The following is an 11,984-nucleotide window of genomic DNA, read 5'->3' on the forward strand; positions in this document are numbered from 1 at the left end:
GGAACACAGAATTCGATATTACTTGTGTGATCTTCAATGGTTCAAGGATAAAGCTAGTCGTGGGTTCACATCTCTATGTGATTCAGAATAACATTTATTCTTATTCGTGTTTACCCTAGTTAGCTCCATTCTTTTCATCAACTCTTTGATCAAGAATGTCAGAACTCATTTAGTAGCATTGCCCCATGATTCCCTAGGTATTACTGATAGTGCCTCCAAGAACCTTTAGTCATGGTTAGCGTATAGTACGGTCCCTTCAACACGATCGATAATAAACTGACTCTGATACTGCTTGGACATTTCGAGGGAGATTTGTCCAGTGCATAATCATATGATCACTCATCCGTGTGAATCGACATCTCCATGCCCTCGTCAATGAAACATGACGTTTACATCACTTATGCCAATCTCAAGCTCGAGCGACATTTATCCTTGTTTTAGGCGACCGATTCGACTAGGACCCTGTTTAGAATATGTGGGACCATTCCTAATAAGTTTCATGATCTTACATTGCGATGCAGACCTCATGGTACCTATTGTATATTCAAGAACTTTATCTATACAACATGCACGGGTATACAGATAAAGTATAATGTCATAATCGAATGAAATTGTAATACATTATTAAAATAAAGATTGTTTTAAATTAGAGTTAATAAAAGCTCGAGCCATGAGTTGGCTTGCCGGACACCTACTCTAACAATCTCTCACTTGTTCTATAGCCAACTACCCATAGATCTTAGACCCATTGCTTCGCGATACTTGTCAAACAATGGTCCTGGCAGGGGCTTCATCAGTGGATCGGCAACGTTATCTACGGAGGCGACTCTATCAACCGATATGTATCATCTTCCCACAATCTCTCGGATTACGTGAAACTTTCTCAGTATATGTTTGGATCACTGATGAGACCTCGGTTCCTTCGCTTGCCCAACGGCACTGGTGTTGTCACAGTAGACCGGGACTGGATCAACTGTTTGAGGAATGACACCCAAATCTTTGATGAAATTCCTCATCCAAACACCCTCCTTTGTTGTAGCCGATGCAGCTATGTATTCGGCCTCAGTGGTTGAATCTGTTGTGGTGTCTTGCTTGGAACTCTTCCAAGCTAAGAGACAGCACCACAATTGAGCTTGAATACAAATACAGAGGTCGATTTTAAATCATCCACATCTGATTGGAAGCTAGAATCAGTGTAGCATTCCAATTTTAGTTCTCCACTCCCGTCTACCAAGAAAAAATTCTTAGTTCTTCTCAAGTACTCAAGAATGTCCTTCATTGCTTTCCAATGCAGTGGTCCAGGATTCGACTGGTATCTTCTTGCAACAATCAATGCATATGCAATATCAGGTCGAGTAGATATCATACCATACATAATACAGCCTATAGCATACGCATATGGAATGCGGCTCTTGGTTTTTATCTCTTCATCAGTCTTAGGGCACATAGACTTGGATAGAGTCACACCATGAGACATTGGGAGATATCCACTCTTGGATTCCTCCATAGAAAATCTCTGAAGTATTGTATTGATATATGTGGTTGGGTGAGCCCTAGCATCTTTTTTGACTATTCCTATAGATCTGTATTCCCAATACATATGATGCCTCACCTATATCTTTCATGGAGAACTTACCAGCTAACCATACTTTAGTTGGATGCAACATCTCTACATCATTCCCAAGGAGTAGTATGTCATCAACATAAAGCAAAAAGAATGTTATTGCACTCCCACTGACATTCTTGTACACACATGGTTTCTCAGGATTCTTGGCAAAATCAAACTCTTTGATAGTGTTGTCAAATCTGAGGTTCCAGCTCCTTGATGCTTGTTTGAGTTCATAAATGGATCTCTGAAATTTGCATACTTTATGCTCACTTCATACTGATGTTAATCCTTCAGGTTGAGACATATAAATCTCTTCCTTAATATCCCCATTAAAGAACGTTGTCTTCACATCAATCTGTCATATTTCATAGTCGTACCATGCTGTTATGGCCAGCAGTATCCTAATGGACTTGAACATTACGACTGGAGAAAAGGCTCCTCATAGTCAATACATTGCCTTTGAGTATATCCTTTTGCAACCAATCTTTCTTTGAAGGTCACCACTTTCCCATCCGTTCCAAGTTTCTTTTTGTAAATCCATTTGCATCCTATGGGAACAATTTCCCTCATGTGGATCTACTAAGAACCATACTTGGTTCGAATACATGGAGTCCATCTCGGAATGCATGGCTTCAAGCCATTTAGATGAATTGGCATCAGACAGTGCTTCCTTGAAATTTCTCGGATCACATCCAGAAATGGGCTCACTTTGTGTAGTGGGTGATTCTTGAATCTCATCGAGTTCTATCATCCTGCCTTTTCTATCTATTAGAAAATCCTTCTCTAATAATGTGACATTCCTTGAAACAAACACATTTGTTTCACTGGGATAATAGAAGTAATATCCAATAGAGTTCTTTGGATATCCCACAAAGTAGCACAAATTGGCTCTACTATTCAATTTGTCTCCCACTGCCTTCTTCACTTAAGCATGGCATCCCCATATGCTTATTTGGGCGGTTTTCCCATCCATATCTCATATGGAGTCTTGTACATTGCCTTTGTATGGACTTGATTCAACAACATTGCCGCTGTTTCAAGCGCATATCCCTAAAAAGACGGCGGCAATTCAGTGAATCTCATCATAGATTGGACCATGTCCATCAATGTCCGATTATACGACGTTCTGACACACCGTTCAACTAGGGTGTGGCAGGCGGAGTCCACTGTGAGAAAATCTCATTCTCTTTATGGTAGTCTTGAAACTCAGTACTCAAGTATTCTCCACCTCGATCTGATCGTAATGTTTTAATACTCTTTTTTAACTGTTTCTCTACTTCTGTTTTGAATTCTTTGAACTTTCAAAGGTTTCAGACTTGTATTTCATCAAATATACAGACCCAAACCTTGAATAGGTGCATTCTTCTTTGAGAAATATGTCTTATCATAGCGTGCCACAATTGTGCTTAGTTTAGACTATCTTGTTTTCTTTTGTTTGTTGTTGTTGTTATCGTATTTATTTTTTTACATGGCTGTTTGGAATATCTTTTATTCTTAAGTTATAGAGGTCGTTTTGTATTTCACCCATTCCAATCAAACATTCATTCTTGTAAATATTGCAAATACATTTGCTAAATAAACAAGAAAATTCATCTTTATCAAGCATAAAAATGGAAACAATGTTTTTAAATAAGTCTGGAACAAACAAAACGTCTATCAAAAGTAACTTAAAATTATTTTCTAATATTAACTAAACGTCCACTATGACCAATGCAGTAACTCTTGCTCCATTGCTCATCCTTAGGAAAATCTCACCCTCACGTAGTCTTCTACTTCTTGTCATCGCCTGCAAATTATTTCAAAGATGAGATCCACATCCGGTATCCAATACCTAAGAAATTGAATTTATCTAGACATTTATTTCAATATAGAACATACATGTGCCGGAACTCTTCTGGGCAAGATATTCCTTGCAATTGCGCTTCCGGTGTCCAGGCTTCTTGCAGTGGAAGCAAACGATTTTTCCTTTGTCAGGATTTTCGGGCCCCTTAGAAGTGTTTGCTACTTGCTTCTTGTTCGGTTTGTATGTCTTTGAAGGATGAGAACGCTTCTTGCCCTTTCCTTTTGGCCTTTTTTTCTTCCTAGACGAAAAGCAACTAGGAAAACATGTTTCTCCTTCTTGATGGTAGCTTCATAACTAGTCAACATGTTGACCAACTCTCCAAGGCTGGCCTCCAACTTGTTCATATTGAAGTTCACCACAAACCCGTAAAATGACGATGGCAGTGACAATAGAAGAATTTCCGTGGACAATTGTTAGGATCGGTTGAGTGAGTGAAAGTGTTTAGAAGGGGGTTGAATAAATACTTGACTATTTTCCAATATTTTCGAAAGTTGAATCAGTTTAATGAAAAACTGAATTCAATAATCTTGTTGCCAATGTTGATCAGTTAACTTTGAAGTGCGGAAACAAACTGAAAAACATATTGAATAGTTGAAAATAAGGAACACAAAGATTTGTGAATGTTCGGAAACTTCAAATGCTCCTACGTCACCCCTTCTATTTCAAGGATATGATATTAACTAAAAGACTTTGATTAATTACAGAAACTGTAATAACCCACTTTAGTTTGGACTTAACACTGTCAAACTGAAACTCTTAATATAAATACAATATTATCAGTACGAAACTGATGTGTTTTCCTAAGCACAACTGATCTAAAATAAATCAAATATAATAACAATGAATGATTGTGCTAGTGCTCAAGATATAGCCTTTAAGCTATAAATAAATCTGATAAGCGTGAGCTCCTTGTAACTGATCTTTGAAGCTTTTAACTCAAGAATGAATGTGCACCCAAAAGTCCCTTCTCAGTTGATCTTCTCGGCTATTTATAGGATTTGCTTCCCAACGGTAACATAGAATGCGCTAAAATAATTATATCCGTTGATTTGTCCTTAGTAGACACGTCATCATTCTTCTGACAATAGTACACTGTGGCATTCTGATAATCAGCGTTCCTAATACAAGTTGAAGTCTTCTCTTGTACAAATTTTCGTTTGATAGATACGCTCCTTAACTGATGACGTGTCAAGCTGATTTATCAGTTGATTTTCATACCTGATTGATGAACTGATTGTATAACTGATATTTCAGTTTGCTACGCAGCTTTTCGATGAACTGATTGTGTAACTGATCAGTCTTAACTGATCGTCCAGTTACCTACACAGTTTCAGTTAGCTTTTATCGGTTCAGTTGCTTTTGATTTTTAGCGCATTAATAATCAGTTCGAGCAACTTCAGTTACGTAATTTTAGTTACGATATGTTCAGTTGAGTTGATCAGTTCAGTAGTATTTAATCGCTTAATTTGTCAAACTCCGAAATCCTGATTCCAACAACAATTCATTGGGAATAACAAGGTCCAGGTCCATTAGCTTTTCAATGAGCCCAATCATCCTCATGCCATGCTCATGGACCGAGACCCCTTCTCTCAGACGTGATGTCGTGAATTCTTTGACAGTAGCGTGCCTCAGTGGACTCTTTTGTTCACCATACAACTCTTGTAAGTGGCCGTAAATGTCAGCAGCATTCACAGCTTCCTCAAACCGCCTCTGCAGCTTGTTTGACATAGAAGCTAGCATATAGCTCTTGGCTATCAAGTTAAGGTCCCACCATTTGTCAAGGTCAGCCAGCTCCTCCTCAATGGCATTTGGCTTAGCCGTCTCAGGAAGGGCTTTAGTGAGCACATATGCTATATTTTCGGAATTTAAAACAATTTTTAGATTCCTTAGCCAATCATGATAATTCGGTCATGTCAGCTTGTTTTGATCGAGTATAACAGATAGAGGATTTCGAGACGACATCGTAAGTATGCTGAAAATGTAACAGAATAAACGTCACTGACTATTTTAAAATATTTTAAGACATAAAATATGGACTTTTGTTTTTACGAATTGCCTCCCACTATTTTGACATTCTCACCACCCTCTGATGAAAAACGGGAAATCCAATTTCTTTAGTGAGTACGCAAGGACCAATTGCGAAACAACGATCCCGAATAATATCCAATCATAATTTTCAAAAGGTAGAGCCCAATTACAACTCCTTGCAACCTATACGTAATTTTGCCTCACGTTTGAGGAGAGTCCAATAATATGATCCATTTTCTCTTCACGAGTCGAGCCCAACCCATCAATATTGAACCTTATTGGACGGTCGCCATGAGATCCCCCAATAATATGAGCCGATATCATGGGAGTTCCACGTAGTTCACATCAAATATGTCAGTGGAAGTCACAGCTTTTCGGCGTCCAAGCCTCCCCAATAATATGAGCCAGATACTGACTGCGGTTAGTGTTCATCATGCAACCACCGTTGATGGAAATCAATGAATTATTAAACTTTCTTTTAATTATCTTTTTCATGGGCTTGATTTTAATTTTGGATCTCATCCAAAATGAGAAATTTAATTTTAAAAATTTGTCTCATCATTAATTTTAAAAACTCGTGTCATGATTGTTTGTACGATTGCCAGATTCATGCAACTATTGTTATTATATTAATAATAACGCACATACTGATTATTTATAATATATCTCATACATCATAAATAATAAAAGATGATCGATAACAGAGAGCTAATTGATTTGTACGAGCCACATACGGATCCATGTCCATAACTTAGGTAAATGCAGGGATGCAAATGAAATATTGCATAAGCTTCCAATATTTTACACGTCTTCGATCTTCAAAACTCCTTCCGAGGATCGGGCCTATCATCTTCAAATCTTGATCTCTCACTAATTTAAATATTTACATTAAATATCCATGGCACATTGGGATAAAAATTTATGGGTGGGAACAAACCATAAACCATGTTCATTTTTAATTATCAAATAATCAAAATTACAACACATAAAATATCCTAACATACACCTAGCACATTGGTCATGGCTCTCGATCATCTTTTTAATATCATATATTATATAAATCCGATAATATCACATATTATCAATAAATAGTGTATCTCTTAAATTATCAATACTCGTCAAAATTATCAAAGTAAATAAAAACTTTTATTTAATTTCAAATAATTAAATTTCTTGTAAAGCACATTTTACCATAAATAATTAAATCATATTTCAATTATTTATTTTGTAAGAAATTAATTTTATCAAAATTATTGTAAGGGTAAAATCGTCTGTATGTTCATAAAATATCAATTTAACCAAAATTTTAAAAAAAAATCAGAAAATCGCCCTAGGCACGAACAATTCAAGCCCACGACCCAGCCTTGTGCCCGAGAAGTTCTTGGGCACCTGCCTGCGCTGACCGATCCGAGCGAGAGCTGGCAGGCTCGCTGTGCGCTGATCGTGCGCCCGTGGCGCGCGCATCTGCCCAAAACAGTTCGAGGAAGACCAATTTTTTATTAATTTTTAAATCATGTTTTTCAAAAATAAATTTGAGAGGCGTTTTTCTTAGAAATTCTTATGCGATTAGAAATAATAAACTCAACACAATTTAATTTAAACACACGATTGAGAATAAACTAGCTCTGATGCCACAGTTGGGACATCGTATTCTCGCACTTAAGATGCAGCGAAAGTTTAAAATTTTTGTTTTGGCGTCGTGTGTTTAAAACTTTCATTCATAGGTGTTTAAGAGTTATACTTTTGCATATTAAACGCTAGACTCCAAACTATTCCGGTGCGAGGTGGAGATAGTCCTTCTTGTAATTCCCTACGAAACGACTCTTCTTTTGATCTCCTAATTAGGTCCACTATCAGAAGCGCCATTCCTTCGCTTGGAATGCACTAGTAATTCCAAACGATTTTGCGTTGAGACTAAGGTCTCCGAATTTCCAAAATCCGAAGACAGTGCAGCGATGGCGGCACGGCGGTGGAAGGAAACAAGGCCAATGGGATGGCCGAGACTTGTATATGGAGAAGGAGAGGATTTGTTGTGAATTTTGTGTGCAAAATTATGTTATTTTTTTATTATTTCCCTTTATGGTGTGTATATAGTAGTTGACTCCTAATTTCATTAGGAATCTCTCTCCCACAAATACTCTAAGTCCTTATGGTACTAGGAGTCTACTAATTTCATTATATTAAATTATTATTATTTATTATATTATGTGTTTGTCAACTTTTGATAACACATGATATATTTATAATAATATATGTACATGTTAGTAGTCACCATTACTAGTACCAACATTTAATTAGCAAATTTCAAATTCACTAAATAAATGATTGCGAACTCATTATAACCCCAATTGACGATATGAGAACGCGTGTATCAAGGATACAATTCTTGTTCACATAATGAAAATAAAAAATTTCGAAGATCAAAATTTTCACTTACCATACTAGGCAGCCGTCTGTTTTAGTGAACTCTTTCACAAAATAGATAATTTCACTCTCATTCCTTAATTAGCAATCATGCTAACTTTCATTTCTTCCATCATATGGAATCAGATCATAAACTCCTTTACAAGCTTCTTTTTTGATCTTTATCAAACTGTTGCCAAATTTCAACTTCTTGAAATATGACTATCTTGACGGGAACACAGAATCCGATACTTGTGTGACCCTCAATGGTTTAGGGATACAGCTAGCCGTGGGTTCACATTTCCATGTGATTCAGAATAAAATTTATTTTTATTCGGGCTTATCCTAGATAGTCTCATTCTTTTCATAAACACCTTGATCAAGAATGTCAGAACTCATTTCTGATTGCACCCATCAAATCATGGTAAGAGCGACTAGTAGCATCGCCTCATGATCCCCTAAGTATCACTGATATGTCTGCAAGAACTTTTAGTCATGGTTAGCGTAGAGAACGGTCCCTTCAACACGTTCGAGAATAATCAGACTCTGATACCACTTGGATAGTCTGAGAGAGAGTTGTTCAGTGCATCATCATATGATCACCCATCCGTGTGAATGAACATCTCAATGCCCTTGCCAATGAAACATGGCGTTTACATCACAGATGCTAGTCCCAAGCTCGAGCGACCTTTATCCTTGTTTTAGGCGGTTGATTCGACTAGGAACCTGTTTAGAATATACAGTACACTTTCTAATGAGTTTCATGATCTTACGTTGCGACGCAGACCTCATGGTACCTATTGAATATTCAATGACTTTATCTATGAATCATGCATGAGTTTACAGATAAAGTATAATGCTATAATCGAATGAAATCATAAAATATTATTAAAATAAAGATTGTTTTGCATAAGAGTTGATGAAAGCCCGAGCCATGAGTTAGTTTGCCGAACACCTAATTTAACATATTAAACCGTATTACCAGTTAAAAGAAAAGGCAGGAACTTTGAGTTGTAAAATCGGCATTGATGCAGAATTCTTGAGTGAGTGCCCATTCCCAGTTTGTTGCGGCTGGTGTTGTTGCGATTGATGCCGCTGATCATCGAGAAGTTGGTGTTGTTCATCTTGGACTAACTTAGCTGGGATTATATCTTCAACTTTATATAATGTCGATGTAGGTTCCTAGGTGGTTGTTTTAGTCTTAACATACAAGTTTTAGTTTAATCACAATTTGTTGGATAATTGATTTACACTTTGTATCCCTAAAAACTCTATTTCTTACAACCAATCGTCCTGGGATGTGTTGTCCTGGCAATTTTTTTGGTTGGCAATTTCGAGATTTGAGCATCCTATACGTGTTATATGTTATTTTGACTGCGTTTTGAGATGTCAATAATTGTAATTTGGAGTAAGTCTCTTGTGAGACGGTCTCACGAATCTTTATATGTGAGACGAGTCAACCATACCGATATACACAATAAAAAATAATACTCTTAGCATAAAAAGTAATACTTTTTCATGGTTCACAATAAAAAGTAATACTCTTAGCATAAAAAGTAATATTTTTTCGTGGATGACACAAATAAGAGATCTGTCTCACAAAATACGACTTATGAGACCGTCTCGCACAAGTTTTTGCCTTGTAATCTGATACGGACAAATACGTAGCATTCAATTGACTGGGACGAAACTTTAATTCTTTTTAAAAATTAAATAAAAATCAATTCAAAAAATTAAAAGGGTAATTGCCCTAAACTCGGTTTGGCGTATTTTATTTAAGGCTGAAACAGTTTTCGATAATTCCACCACCAACCTTTAAAATTGAAGTATTTTATTTTTCTTTAAATACAAGATTAATTTATTAATTATGAAGCACTTAATTATCTCATGTTTTATTTTATGAAATATTTTGTAATGCTCCATCGAAACTCTTAATATTGTACCCTTATTTTTATTATGTTCTCAATAAATTTTTAGTTTATTGTTATCAAATTATTATTTTTATATAAAATTTAACATAATAATAAATAATTGTAAATATTAAATAATTTATTTATAGTAAATGAATTTAAAAATAAAGATAATTTAAAAATATAAATAAAAATAAGTTAATTCACAGTAAAACCATGCAAAAGTTGTTGAAGAGGTTTATGATGGTATAGAAAAGTTTTTAAAAGGAATATGATTTTTAACTTTTGATCATATGAACACGCAAATACCCTAAGAATACGGGACTTTTTCCCAAGACCACGTTTATTTGTGGGCTTGGCGTTTGTTACCACTTACATAAAATGTGAGCACTTGGAAATTAAAGCGACATATGCATGAAATGTACATTCAATATACTTACATATAATGTGAGCACTTGGATAAATAAAGCAAATATATGTTGATATATTGGAGTCCAGAGAATACCATTTTTGATACCGACAAGAATGATCAAAACATAGTGCTTTGATTGTTATATGATTTAGAAATTTTAAATAATTTCATTATCATAAACTATAATTTTTGAGAAAGTGATAATCACTTAATCTTACAATTGATATTAGAATCAACATTATGTATTCGATTATATCCTACCATATATATGGTCAAGGTTGATCTAAAAACTTTAATTATGACAAGCATTATTATGATATTAAACTTTATATATGTCAATTAAAAATTATATACAAATGATATCTCGAGAATATTTCTAGTTCTGACCAAGATTATCGAGAGTACCTGGATTGGGTCGGGATCCCCGAGGACCCAAGATGATAGTGAGGTGATGCCTAATCCATCGGGGAGGAGGGCTGAGTACCTGCGTACCCGAGGTAGTAGTGTGGAGATGCCCGGTCCATCTGTAGTTGTGGCTGATGACCCGAGGATCCGAGCAGACTGCGAGGAGATGGTGTAGCTCAGGGTAAAGAAAGCTAAGGACCTGGGGACTCGGGATGGAGGTCGAATTGTCATGCGGCGATAGCGGCAGGGAGTGGCTGAGGCCTTGGTCTAAGTGATCAGGAAAAAGTAATCGAAGGAAGACAGGGTGTTTGATAGAATATGCATAACGCTCTGGCTCCAGAGGTTGAGGACCGAGCTCGAGGAGATAGAGTCAGAAAGAAAAAGAATTGATATCGACTCAAATCTACTAAAAAATTATCAAGATATTCTCATATCTTTTAGATAAAAAAAAATAATATCGGGTAGATATCGACTTGGGTTCAAATTGGAAGCAAATCTTCTTATCCGAGGTAACGCGGCTAGTTGCTTATAGATACAAAGGTTTGTACTATATTTTATTCATTCACATATTCATAATATACTGGATATCACAACATCCCATTGAATTTCTCTTTTTTTGTGAGCTTATACTGACTTGAGTGTCGGAGCCACGTTGGAAACTCTTCCGGTGCCCATTCACTGGTTATCAGTTGTGCAGGAAACCAGCTCAGGTCCTGAGTCACAGGGAAGGAAGATCCGACTACAAAATGTTGCCATGTTTACCTAAAGGTTTTTCAGTGATATCAATTGGCGCCTTACGTGGGAACCAGATCTAAGGCGTAGGTATTGTGTTCACGCGAAGAACTAATCCAGAAAACAACATGGATGATGACGTATTGGACGCAACAGCCAGGCCTCTAAAGGGTAAACAAAGAGTAGGAAATCTAACTATAGAGCAGTTTGTCCAGTTGATTGCAGCAGCAGTCCAGCAGGTAGTAAAGGAAGCCTTACCTCGAGTCGAGGAGCGGTCCAAGGATAAGGAAGAGGAAGCAACGAATCACAGGGATGAAGAGGAGGAGCCCGTCCCAAACACGAAGAAGATGACACCAAAGAACGGAGAGGAAGAGGAGGGTGAGTATCATACGATGGGCAGGGGCCTCGCAGGTCAAGTGGAATAGTTGAGGGAGGAGATGCAGCAGATGAAGAGTTAGAAGGGCCGGCCTTGCCATCTAATTTCAGGTCAGCTCGAGTGGGAGAGTATGATGGGAGCACTCATCCAGAAGAGCACCTGGGACGATTTATAATAGGGCCATGTTGCAGTGCTACTCCGGCTGGATCAAGTGTAAGGTCTTCCTTACCACTTTGGTGAAGGCAGCCCATCGGTGTTTCAATCAG

General features: G+C 36.9%; 2 protein-coding genes across 2 annotated transcripts; both read right to left on the bottom strand.

The window, feature by feature from the left end:
* Positions 1–1,108: 1,108 nt before the first annotated feature.
* LOC140981652 (secreted RxLR effector protein 161-like) lies at positions 1,109–1,507 on the bottom strand. Its single transcript, XM_073448071.1, has one exon. It carries the CDS (start codon positions 1,505–1,507, stop codon positions 1,109–1,111), a length of 399 nt encoding a protein of 132 aa, XP_073304172.1.
* Positions 1,508–4,913: 3,406 nt separating this feature from the next.
* Positions 4,914–10,729, bottom strand: LOC140981653 (uncharacterized). The gene is made up of 2 exons (XM_073448072.1): positions 10,690–10,729; positions 4,914–5,302 (listed from the first exon to the last, which is right to left on the bottom strand). The coding sequence occupies exons 1-2, from the start codon at positions 10,727–10,729 to the stop codon at positions 4,914–4,916; spliced, it is 429 nt and encodes a 142-aa protein (XP_073304173.1).
* Positions 10,730–11,984: the final 1,255 nt, after the last annotated feature.

Source organism: Primulina huaijiensis, chromosome 7 (genome assembly GCF_012295235.1).
Source record: "Primulina huaijiensis isolate GDHJ02 chromosome 7, ASM1229523v2, whole genome shotgun sequence".
In the NCBI taxonomy this organism is placed as follows: Eukaryota; Viridiplantae; Streptophyta; class Magnoliopsida; order Lamiales; family Gesneriaceae; genus Primulina; species Primulina huaijiensis.

Excerpts from the sequence above, each read along its gene's own strand:
- LOC140981652 (XM_073448071.1), bottom strand. The coding sequence starts at position 1,507 with ATGGAGGAATCCAAGAGTGGATATCTCCCAATGTCTCATGGTGTGACT.
- LOC140981653 (XM_073448072.1), bottom strand. The coding sequence starts at position 10,729 with ATGGACCGGGCATCTCCACACTACTACCTCGGGTACGCAG. Across the intron at positions 5,303-10,689 it reads CTACTACCTCGGGTACGCAG|CATATGTGCTCACTAAAGCC; the intron begins GTACTCAGCCCT and ends CCGAAAATATAG.